This window comes from Drosophila nasuta, chromosome 3, assembly GCF_023558535.2.
Source record: "Drosophila nasuta strain 15112-1781.00 chromosome 3, ASM2355853v1, whole genome shotgun sequence".
Classification (NCBI taxonomy): Eukaryota; Metazoa; Arthropoda; class Insecta; order Diptera; family Drosophilidae; genus Drosophila; species Drosophila nasuta.
The window spans coordinates 27,674,283-27,686,455 of record NC_083457.1 but is presented as its reverse complement, the minus strand read 5'-3'; the positions used below and the strand labels follow the sequence as shown (position 1 = coordinate 27,686,455).

At 35.9% G+C, this 12,173-nt stretch overlaps 3 protein-coding genes across 3 annotated transcripts; all 3 read left to right on the top strand.

Annotated features, from left to right (window-relative positions):
- Nucleotides 1-513: 513 nt before the first annotated feature.
- LOC132792952 (uncharacterized) lies at nt 514-1,218 on the top strand. Its single transcript, XM_060802495.1, has 3 exons — nt 514-612; nt 668-820; nt 879-1,218. The coding sequence occupies exons 1-3, from the start codon at nt 541-543 to the stop codon at nt 1,212-1,214; spliced, it is 561 nt and encodes a 186-aa protein (XP_060658478.1). The 5' UTR covers nt 514-540; the 3' UTR covers nt 1,215-1,218.
- Nucleotides 1,219-1,908: 690 nt separating this feature from the next.
- Nucleotides 1,909-2,656, top strand: LOC132793293 (uncharacterized). Its single transcript, XM_060803088.1, has 3 exons — nt 1,909-1,963; nt 2,020-2,175; nt 2,231-2,656. The coding sequence occupies exons 1-3, from the start codon at nt 1,961-1,963 to the stop codon at nt 2,564-2,566; spliced, it is 495 nt and encodes a 164-aa protein (XP_060659071.1). The 5' UTR covers nt 1,909-1,960; the 3' UTR covers nt 2,567-2,656.
- Nucleotides 2,657-3,239: 583 nt separating this feature from the next.
- Nucleotides 3,240-4,298, top strand: LOC132791462 (uncharacterized). Its single transcript, XM_060800392.1, has 3 exons — nt 3,240-3,325; nt 3,393-3,545; nt 3,603-4,298. Exons 1-3 carry the CDS (start codon nt 3,254-3,256, stop codon nt 3,936-3,938), a joined length of 561 nt encoding a protein of 186 aa, XP_060656375.1. The 5' UTR covers nt 3,240-3,253; the 3' UTR covers nt 3,939-4,298.
- Nucleotides 4,299-12,173: the final 7,875 nt, after the last annotated feature.

The window sequence follows — 12,173 nt, the reverse complement described above, 5'->3', positions numbered from 1 at the left end:
CTGTCGCTGATTCTGACTCTTCTTCTTCTTCTTTCGCTGCCCGAGCTCTCACTCTCAAGTGGTTGTCCAGATAAGCGTGGTATTATACCTTATACTCAGCATTGACACAAGGGGTATACTGCGCTTGTCAAAGAACTACAGTCCCATATTTATTATTAAGTTGCACTTTTCAGTGATTTATAGATAGATGCTATAATTGTGTTACAATGTTGAATTACATGTCGCTAACAGAAATAAAAGAAATATTAAATTCACAATAAAATCAATTATGTAACAGTTGTTATATTCCCGCTGGAACAATAATGCATTCTCCCCAATCGAAAACTAACTATTAAATACTAATTTTAACCTGATTATTTGCTACATGCTGGTGAGAAACTCCCCATTTCGATTATCACTTTATAATTGTTATAATTATGAATCCGATAGAATATACATGGACGACAACTAGAGTTTGTTAACCACCAAATAATGGAGTAGTTTCATTTCAAATTTTTGCTATATATAGCCATAGATCATTGGTTGGAGTGAATATTGAAAATGATTTTCAAGGCGTTTAGTTTAGTCGGTATAATCGTTGTATTCCTATTCCTGTTTGGAAATGATGCTAAGGTAAAAAAAAAAAAATCTGAAGAGAACTCATTTATCATCAGACTTGGTTTTACAGCGCATGTGGGATTATGAAATTATTTGGGTTGAGACCTATTCCTCGGATCCAGAAAAACAATCACTAGATTTCAACATAAAACAAAATCGTCTGGGTGAAGTCTTCTTTGACGGATATATTTTTTATAATTATAACGTTGCTAATGGAACAATGGTATGTATTCTAAAATACCCTAAGAAGTCATAAGTACATATATTATATTTCCAAACAGGTTGAGGTGAGGGCTTGGCGGAGTCCAACAGGAAACGAGAATGAATATAAAACGGTCCCCTATTTGATACCAAAGCAAACCTACGACAAATTCATGAAAAGTTACTATAATGACTTACTTTATAAGAATTTGTGCAATTGCTCAACTCTGCCAGAACCAGAAAATATTTATCCATGGAAAAATGATAACTATACCTTTAGTGGCTGCATTGTACAACCAAAAGGCTTTCCCGATATAGCCCCCCAAGGTTACTATAAGGCAAATTTCTCTGTAACTGGGGAAGTGAATTGGGGTTTTGTGGGAGTCGCTAAGATATTCGATAAATTCATGCCCTAAGCATAATAACATAACTTTGTATTAACTCTAATAAAATACAAAATTAAACATTAAATATATCATTTTGGTTATTATTGTGTGCAGTCAAGCTAGCTTTTCCTTTACTCGACTTAGTTAGGAGATGAAAGGCGCGCAATTCTTTAAAATTCAATCATGATATGCACAGGGTATATGTACATGAAAGCTAAAGCCAGGTCTAATCAAAAATGTTGTTTATCTAATGTTGGTTTACTATTTTGCCACACCTCTCATCATAACATATAAGAAAGGTATAGACATTGTGACTGTAATAGGCTTCTTATCTTTAAATCTTTTATTGTGTGTTATTATTGTAATTTGTGCATAAATAGTTACGAAAAAAAATATGCATTCTTAGTCATAATTATACTGGTCCATATGTAAAAAAGTTTTATGTTTGTATATTTTATAGTTGCTGAGATTTCGGTGTTCATACGGACGGACGCACGGACAGACAGACGGACGGACAATCGAACATGCTAAATGCAGTTGACAAACTCCAAATTATAATTATCATTTTGTAATTATATTAATTATGAATCCGATAGAATATACATGGTCGACAACAAGAGTTTGTTAACCATTAAATAATGGCGAAACTCTATTTCAAATTTCTGCTATATAAAGCCCAAGATCATTGGCTGGAGTAAATATTGAAAATGATTTGCAACGCGTTTAGTGTGTTCGGTATAATCGGAGTATCCTTATTCCTGCTTGGAAGTGACGCTATGGTAAACAAAATATATATATCAATGGAACTCTTTTATAATCAGAGTTGATGTTATAGCGCATGTGGGATTATGAGCTCATTTCGATTGAGGCCTCCACCTCGGATCCAGACAAGCTTTCCAATGATTTCAGAGTAAAACAAAATCGCAAGGGGGAAATCTACTTTGATGGATATATTTATTTTAATTATGACTTTGCTAACTTTGGAACTATGGTTCGTATTCCGAAATACTTTAAGTAAATTATATATATACTATATTTCCAAACAGGTTGAAAGCAGTGCAATGCGTAGTCAAGCTGGAAATGAGAATGAATATGCCCCTGTGATCTGGAGTATACCAAAGGAAACGTACGACGAATTCATGGAAAATTACTATAAAGACATAATCTATAGTAATGTTGGAAGTTGCACCAATTTGCCAGAGCCAGAAAATATTGTTCCATGGAAAAGTCACAACTATACTTTTGTTAACTGCAAAATCGAGCCGCATGGCTTCCCCGATATAGTTCCCCAAGGTTACTATAGGGTGAATTTCAAAGTAACTGGGGAAGTAAATTGGGGTTTTGTTGGAGTTGTCAGGGTATTTGATAAATATGGGCATTGAGCATACATATGAATAACCAATTCTTGTACTGCAATTGGTTAAGATGATTTGATATTTACACTGCATTACTTTAAAATCGGACTAATAAAGCTAAAAATGATGAAACAAATCTATCAATTAAGTGATTTACGTTCATTATTTGATTTTTGAGGTAAATTGAGCGAAACAAACATGCTCTGGAATGCGAATATTTGAATATTGTCACGAAGCTTGAGTACTCTTGCTCTAACAATCTTGAAGATCTAAATGTTAATGTTCTAAATAATGTAAATAATAATCGATATATTTAGTGCTTTTAAATTGATCTTAATTAGGGCACTAGAAAAATAAAAATACATAGCAAAATGGCATCCAACTCAAATAAATTCTAAAAATGCATTACACATTTTTCTCTTTTCTATTCTAAACTCGCCTTGTCACCCGAACATTCTAATTTCTCGAAATCGTATTGTCGACAAACGTGACAAACTAATTTTAATTGCATGCTTACTCGATGGTATTCGTATTAGCAATTTTTAATTATCAAATTGATGAATCCGATAGAATGAACATGAACTCCAATTAGAACTTGTTAACATAGTTATTTGGAATTCAGCTAAGTATCTATAACAAGATATAGCGTAATTTAATCAAAATTCTCTGCTATATAAGGCCAAAGAGTATCGAGTCGTTAGTAAATAGTAAAAAATGTTTTGCAAAGTGTTGACTGCAGTCGGTATAATCATTGTATTCGTATTCTTGTTCGAATGTGATGCTAAGGTAAACAATATAGTATTTTTCAATGAGTGTCAGTATGTAAAATATACCATTCGGATTGTAATAACAGCGCAGGTGGGATTATGAACCCATTTCGGTTGATCCTTATACGTCGGATCCAGATAAACTCGATGTTGAGTTTAAAATTAAGAGAAGTCCCAGGGGAGAATACTTCTTTACTGGCTTTGTAAACTTCAATTATGTCATGGATGAAACTACTATGGTTCGTATTTAATTCACACCTGACTGCATAAGTCGGTACAGTTCTATTTGCAAACAGATGGAGGCCACTGCAATGCGCAGTCAATCTGGAAACGATGATGACTACACACCTGTGCCCTGGAGTATACCAAAGCAAAACTACGAGGAGTTCTTCAAAAATTTCTACGAGAACTTGGTTTATAAGAATTTTGGCGGTTGCTCCAATTTTCGAGCTCCTGCTGATCTCTTTCCTTGGGTAAATGGCAACTATTCCTTCAGTGACTGTGAAGTCTCAGGAGATGGCATGCCTGAAATAGCGCCCCAAGGCTATTATAAGATCAATTTCAATGTCACTGGAGAGGTCGAGTGGGGTTTTGAGTCTGTCTGTAAGATATTTGACAAATTAATGCCCTAAACAGGTATCAAATTTCTATAACAAAACATAATGTTGTAACAGCATAATCTGCATAAATATTTAATCTAGTAAAATCGATCCCTTTTGGAGCAGTACTAAGCATTATACCAATACTTTTTATTTCGAACGAATTGTAAATTAAAAAAAAAAAGAAAAGGTATTGAATTTATGGTTTGAGTCAGGTAATTTTTTTAGGAAGTATTTTCTTTTTGAGGATAATAAATTTATTTTTTTTTTGAGTACACCAAAGGGTTGTAGGATTTGTAGGATCTACCCGATCTATATCATTCTTATTAGCGATTAATTTTAAAAGTGATTATGTTCTAACAATAAAGAGTATATTGAAGCATTTGAATTGCAATATTTTAAACGCAATATATCTTTCTTTTTAATTAGAGATTAACTCTGAAATATTTTTATTATTTCTATCTAATCTGAATTTTTAAAAGAAAGTTCATTTTTTTTAAACTAGTTATTGAAGTATTTTTAGACCTTTTGGTTGAAATTATTATTTTCCAAAATTTAAGAAAATATTGAAACCGTTGGAAATAGATTCGGTAAAACGCAATATATCTTTTTTATTGAAGTATTTTGGAACGATGTTCAAATAAATATTACGTTTTTTTCTCATTACACGCGTCTCTATATTATGCTTTAGAATTTATAAATTAGTTGTTTCCTGAAGGGTAAATAACAATTTATTATAATTATAGATAAGTTAAACCCTACGCTGAGTTATCATTAATCTAAATCGAAAATGGATCTAGTTCAAAGGAATGCAGTCTGCATATAGAGACATTTGGTCACATGTGTATTTGTTACCCTTTACGTGGGCGTAACGAGTGTCGTGCTGGGCTATGTGCCACATGCCAGGTGAACTTGAATTCCGTACCCAATTCGTTCCAGTCAGCGACTAACTGGAGTATGCACAAGGTATTAGAGAGCAGGGACACACCAAATGTGGCTGCCAGGTAGAAAATCGAAATTAGTTTGCGGCAGCTGTTGCTGTAGTTGTACTTGCAGTTGCTGCTAGTTGCTAGTTGCTTGTTGCAAGTTGCAACGTTAGATCGAGTGTGAAATTGTCAAGACATGTTCGAAATTGTGTTGTGGTAAAAAGTGTTAACTCGTTGACAGTGTTTGTTGCATGGAGAGCGAAAACTGAACAGGGTAACGGTAACATTGCATACGAGTAAGTAACAACAACAAAAAAAAAGAAGTGTAAGAAAAATAAAGTAAAAGAAAAACCAAAGAAAATGCTGACAAAATGTCGCCGTGCAAATGCAATTCGAATCGCATTTCAAGTGAAAATGCGCCACAGTTGCTGGCTAATTTATTGCAAATTGTTAACGAACGACAAAAGGGGAAAAAGCGGGAGCAAGGAGATTGCAACCACTACTTTGATATTGTTGCACGTTGTTGGTTGCTGCTGCTGCTGTTGTTGTCGTTGCAGCCCCGTTGCGACTGTCAGTTGATGACAGCCGCACTCGCTGCCTGCCTCCATGTGTTGCAGCAGCAGCAGGCACAATATTTTGCTGCATATAAAACACTCTCGAGTGGCCCGAAAATGCATTTGCAATTGCTTAAAAATGTGCGTTGTTTTTAAGTGCTGGCAGTCTGCAATAATGTCTATTTTGGCTACTTTATTTACTTGCTTTTTGCCAAGAATTTAAAGCTTTTTTTCAAAGTAGCTTAATAATGATAATTTATTTATTTTTTAACTGTTTTCTTTCTTCATTTTGATATACAAATTCGGAAATTATTAAATTCCTACGGCTCTTAGTTGTTTTGGCTGACAATTTGGTATATTTTAGTACTCTATGGTATATTTTATTTTCAATGTAGTACTATATTCAATGTAGTACTATATTCATTCCTTTTGGTATATTTTAGTAGTTTTGTGTTATATTAATTTTAAGAATAATTATATCACACTTTTTCGCTTTTATTAAAAGTGGGTAGCGGGTATCTCACACTTTAGCTATCCTATTTGTTTCTACTATTTCAGCTACTATAAAATATAAAGATAGGATTCAAAATACGAACGACACTTTGAGAAATTATTGCAATAATCTTCAAACTCATTTCAATCATTAATCTATAATGTATAAGTGTGAAAAAAGTTTAGAAAAGTCTATTCATTTTTATAACATAATAGTAAATTTCACTATTGAAAGCGGATACAAATATTACAGGCTAATTTAGTCTTTTCTACTTCAACAGATTGAATTTATGAAAAACTAAAAACGAAACTTTCTAAAAGAAATATCTTTTGTAGATTTTAGTACATAGAACTTCACTTTTATGTAGTTTCATTGACAAATAATTTCTAGTTTGTTAGTTTGAAACCATTTTAAGGCTGTCAACGCAATTAGTCAAATCATGTAAATACTGTTAATGTTCTTTCTCCTCTACAATCAGTTCAATGAATGCCATACGCTGTTTGTCTATGCTCGCTTTATGTGCACAGTTTGAGGCACGCAAAACCATTCATGATCACATTAATTTGATACAGCATTTAATGCCATAATTGGAGCTGCAACACCTCCATGGCCAGGTTTTTTTTTTCTGCTGGTTGCTGGTTTGCAGACACACCTGGTTCATTATTATTATCGTTATCTACGTTAACGGTGTGTCCAGCCAAATGTGGCATAGATTCGACGCTGCCAATTTGCATGCACGCATGTGCCGTTTGTTGCACACAGTTTTCAGTTTCGGTCGTTGCTGGTTTTGGCCAAGTTAACAGCAGCAAACACGAACATTTTATGGAGCTGACAATATCAAATTGTTATCTGGCATAAAATAATTACAACGTTTTAATGCAGACAAAATAGTTGCCGCTGTTGCCAGTTTGCAAGTTGTCGTTGCGCCGTTGTCGTTGCGCCGTTGCCAAAGTTTTTAGCTGCCACATTGAGTGGCAATCAAAGCGCGTGTGCGAGAATTCATTTGCGACGACGGCATCGACAGCACACAAAACTGACAACAGACAACGAACGAAGTCAACGAAGCAACTCCGAGTTGCGCTAATTAACCAAAAACGCAGCCAATTAGTTTGGCCAACACCGCAACGAAATGTGAGCAAGCAGTAAACGAAGGGGCAAGGTGTGTGTTGTGTGTGTGTGTGTATGGAGTGCACTCAAATGCTAACGTGTTGGCATGTGTCAAATGCATAAAAGAAACTTGTTAAGCCAGCACACAACACAACACAGCACAGCACAACACAACACAGAGGACAGCAACAGAGACTCCGAATCAGAGGTTGCAAGCACTGTTGCGAGTGCATTTGTTGCCATGACAGTGCTGAAAAGGAGTTAACAAATCCCCAGCATCTGTTGTCTGTCTCACAGGCAGCGATTTGACAATGCAATTGTTCGATTTATAATTTAATGTTTAAATTCAAATCACATGTTGTCACTTGATGCAACGGAATTCGATTTGTGACTAAATTTGACTTTAAGTTGAACTTTATTTTTTTGGTGGTTATTTTAGGTTAGATAAGTATCTACAAACATTTAGACGGTTTAGGTTAGATAAGTATCTACAAACATGGATGAAAAGACAAGCTAACTCCATAGTTTAGTTACAAATGTTTAATACTATTCAAAGAGTATTTCAGTTTTTTTGTTGCTATTTGCTTGCTGTTAAGAAAAGCAGGCTTAAAAAGATAAAGATAAAGATAAATAAGATGATAACTAGAGTTTCAGGTAATTTTCAGATTATAGGCTGATCCCTTAATGAGCTGCTAGGAATACCAACCATAGTTTAAACCTACTTGTTATACCTGATTCCCATAGGGTAGAAGAGTATTCCGTCAGAAAAAGTATCTAACATTAAGAGAAGTTTTAAACTCCTTAAAGACATATCAATATACCAAATATATAATTTCAGTATATTTCAAAATTTATTCGGTATATTAATTAGTATATTTTTAAGTTCTAATACCGTACAGGCAGCGAGTATAAATATGAAAACATAGTTAACATATCGATATGCTAATTGCATACTTTCAACAAATTTTGACATTAGCATGCCAGTTAACATATCAAGATCTTCACATGATTCCGAATGTTGCACAAAAACTATGACCCAATTTCCATAGGGTAGAAGAGTATTCCTTATTCCGGCAGGAAATGTTTCTAACATTGAGAAGAATGCACATCCGAGTATTTTTCGTTATGGAAAGAAATGTATCTAACAGGGAGAAGGAGTAATCTCCAAACCCATAAAACTATGTCAATATACCAAATATATATTTTGGTATATTTCATCTTTGATTTGGTATATGAATTAAGTATATTTTTAAGTGCTAATACATCATTGGTAGCGAGTATCTAATATACTCGTAAAACTATATCAATATACCAAATATATATTTTGGTATATTTCATCTTTGATTCGGTATATGAATTAAGTATATTTGTAAGTGCTAATACATCATTGGTAGCGAGTATCTCTCAGTCGATCACACTCAATTGTAGCTTTCTTACTTGATAATCTATATCAGTCTTATTTCAATTAAAAATATCAAAATATAGTTGACATCTCGTTATGCTAATTTGCATTATTACAACAAATCTTGGCAGTTATCAAGATCTGCATCTAATGAGGAACATTGCACATAAATTATGAGTGCTTTGCAGTACTGCACATTGGCTAATTATATCAATTTTGGAGTACACTCAACAAATGCACTTTTTGCATACGATGCGACGAAATGTGCGATGCGGCTATAATAAACAAAAGTGCAACAGGATGATGGGATGTTGGTTGTTCGGGCGAAATGGATGCTGCAAAAGCTTGTTAAAATTCATGTAATGCATTAACTGAAGAACAACAACCACAAATTACACAGTCAGCATGGTCAAGAAAAAGGGAGAGAAGCTGGAAGAAGCGGCGACTGTCGAAATGGACGACAAGAGACAGAAGACAGCAGACATAAGACAGAGGACAGCAGACAGACGACGGTCGACGGGCTGCAATGAAAAGGCAATTAAAGCGCAGCAGGCACAGAGAAAGAGAAAGAGAGAGATAGAAAGAGACTCACAACACAAATTCGAAGCCAGAGTTGGCAAAGAGACCAAGTTGTTGTTGCAGCAATCAATTGCATGCCTCAATGGACAAATATACGAGGGAGCTAGAGGAGTAAGAGAGAGAGAGAGAGCGAACCACAGATAGACATGGCTGATATGAACGCAACGCTTCGTCGTTTGTCCAATGCGGACAACTGCGGACGGACAGCGCCTAGATGGACTCAACTAGATAAAAGGCTTTGCCTGCCTCTCCTCCTCTTCAGTCTTCTGTCTCTAGCTGTAGCTCCATCTCCATCTCTAGCGAATATAAAACTGTGCGCCGCATTTGGCATGCTTGACTGAGGCTAAAGCTGCGACTGAAGTCTACGAGTGAAGCTGGCCCCAGAGTCATGCTCTTTGGCTCTTGAAGTCGATGGTCGCCTTAGTTGCTTCGTTGTCTATTCGATTGCGTCTTCATTCGCTGCAGTTGTTGCTGTTGTTGCTGTCGTTTTGCAGTCAAGTGGAACGGCAAAAACTTGTTAACTTTTAGCTGCAAAAGGTTCGGGCCACGTTGAGTCAATCAAGCGTCAGCGTCAGCGTCAACTTCAGCGACTGCAAACTGACTTGCTATAGCTTTTGTTGTTGCTATTGTTGTTGTTTGAATTGTGCTGCTGTCGGGGCGTCAATTAATCAAGTGCGGAGTCCAGTGCAACAGCAGGAGGAGGCATAATCATTGCAATCAAGTCATTTTTACCTGCTCGCTGTTGTTGTTTTTTTGAGAGATCGCTTAATTGTCACTTGACAGCAATTAACACAATTTTTGCCGCAGCCTCAACAACTTTGGTTACGCCCCGAAAATGTTGTCTGTATACACATGTGTGCGGGGCAGCCACAAAATGTGTGTAATAATGCAAATTGTTATGCAGCCCGACTTTAAAACCAGGTTAATATGCAGTTTGTGGCCTTATCTGCCTTAACTGCACAGTAGTTATTGCTCCATGGAAATGTGAACAAGTCCGATTCGATGACGCTCTTAATGGCATTTTGATGCCATGAAATGGCTTTATCGATAACAATCTCAGTAGTCGCCATTGCCCAGCGCTATCAACGAGTTTATCCATGGTCTTTACTATATTATTATCGATTAAAGACACATAAATCATAATGAGCGCAGTAATATGTAAATAAAATGATGATGAAGACAAATGTTTGAAACATTAACGAATTTCTACCGATCGATAACTGTGTTTTTATTAAATCGATAGTATATTTCAATTGATAACGAGCGTTTTAAGTAGATCGAATTAATCCGTATTTCGATTCAACTTCAAGCGTGTTAAATAATATGTTGATGAAGACAAATGTTAGCAACATTTTGCGAATTTGTAGTGATCGATAACTGTGTTTTTGTTAAATCGATAGTATATTTAAATCGACCGCTTTAACTAAATCGATTACGAATGACAAAGTTGTCATTTCGATTCCACTTCAACCGCCTTAAATAATATGATGATGAAGAGAAATATTAGCAACATTTACGAATTATTGTTGAACGATAACTGTTGCTTTAATACATCGATAGAATATTTAAATCGATAACAAGCGTTTTAAGTAGATCGCTTATGAATGAATACGTATTTCAATTCTACTTCAAGCGTTGTTGATGTTGATGAAGACAAATGGTAGGCACATTTGCGATTTTGTAATGATCGATAGTATATTTCAATCGATAACAAGCGCATTAAGTATATCGGTTGCGAATAACGAGTGCAGAAATATGAAAATATGTTGTTAATAACTAATGCTAGTAACATTTTCGAATTGGAATAGATCGATAATTGTTGGTTTGATAAATCGATAGTATATTTCAATCGTTAGCAAGCGCTTTAAGTGGATCGCTTGCGAATTAATTCTTATATCGATTCCACTTGATGCGACTTAGTTCACAACAACTCTTTGGGACTCACTCTTATTGCCTTGGCCAGTTGTTTTCGTAATGAGTTTGGCAAGTGCTTCGCTTCTACTATCGATAGCACAGCTTTTATGTGCTGAGCACTACTGGGTTTTTGGCTGCCCTGCCCGAGGGAGATCTAAGTAGTTAGATTCGAAACTTCTATGAATTTCAACTGAATTCCATTTGCTTTCGTTTGCTGAGGCAAGTTTCCTGCTATCTCTGGCAATAAACGGTTGCAAACTTGCTCCATAAACAACAGCAACACCAACAACAACAAGGAAAACTACAGTAACAACAACAAATAATGCAGTACACTTTGAATCGTTGCTGTTAGTTTGCAATTTGCGTGTTCTATAAGCAAAAGAAACACTTTGTGGGGTATATTAAGACGGAACTTTATAAAAAGTGAATATTATGTTCTTATGTTTAACCTGTTATAGAAGAATTATCTGTTGGTTGAAGAGCTCTAATGAATACAACTTTCTATATAAAGGGACTTTGTTTCATCAGCTTCGTAAAACAATCTATTACTTTATAATAGATAGAGTCACAATGCAACGAAGTTTTTCATTAGAAAGTTTTCCTACACAGAGTAACAAAATATCATTTTTACTTCATCAAAATCTTCAACAAAAGTTTGCTGATTCTTTTTAGATTTGCACAGGGTATCCCAAAGTTGACCAATCCCCAACTATTTTCGCTTCTTCCGTTTCGTTCTCTCTGTCATTCCACGTCCCTCCGCCACCCCGCCTGCAGCTCCATTGTGATTCTCTCGTTCTGTTGAAGTGCTTGGCTCGCATCCTCGGGGCCTTTTGGCTGCAGCATACTTTTGGTTTTATGTTGCAAAAAAGAAAAAAAAAACACGAAGAGAAAAAAGGGCACAAAAGCCAGACAAGGTAAGAGGCATGAAGTGAAGAAGATGCGGGGCAGCCACGTTGCCCAGACGTTGGCAGGCAACAGAAACTTGCCACACACACATACACAGTGAACAAGATATATAATACATTCAGTTGCTGCTGCCAACGTTGCCCCAACTGATGAAGTTGAACAATTTCCGAGTCGAGGCAAAGATAGAGATAGAGATGAGAGAGAGAGAGAGACAGATGCACACTCACCGAGTGCAGCGTTCATTTTGTTGCCGCTGTGGCAGCTACTAGTCAAGATTTGCATAGTGCCCCGCAGCGTTTGTGAGGGGATGGAGGGGGGCAAGCAACAAGCAATCAAACTGCGACAAGTTTTTCTGGCACTGGCGACACGCAAAATTCTCGACGCTAA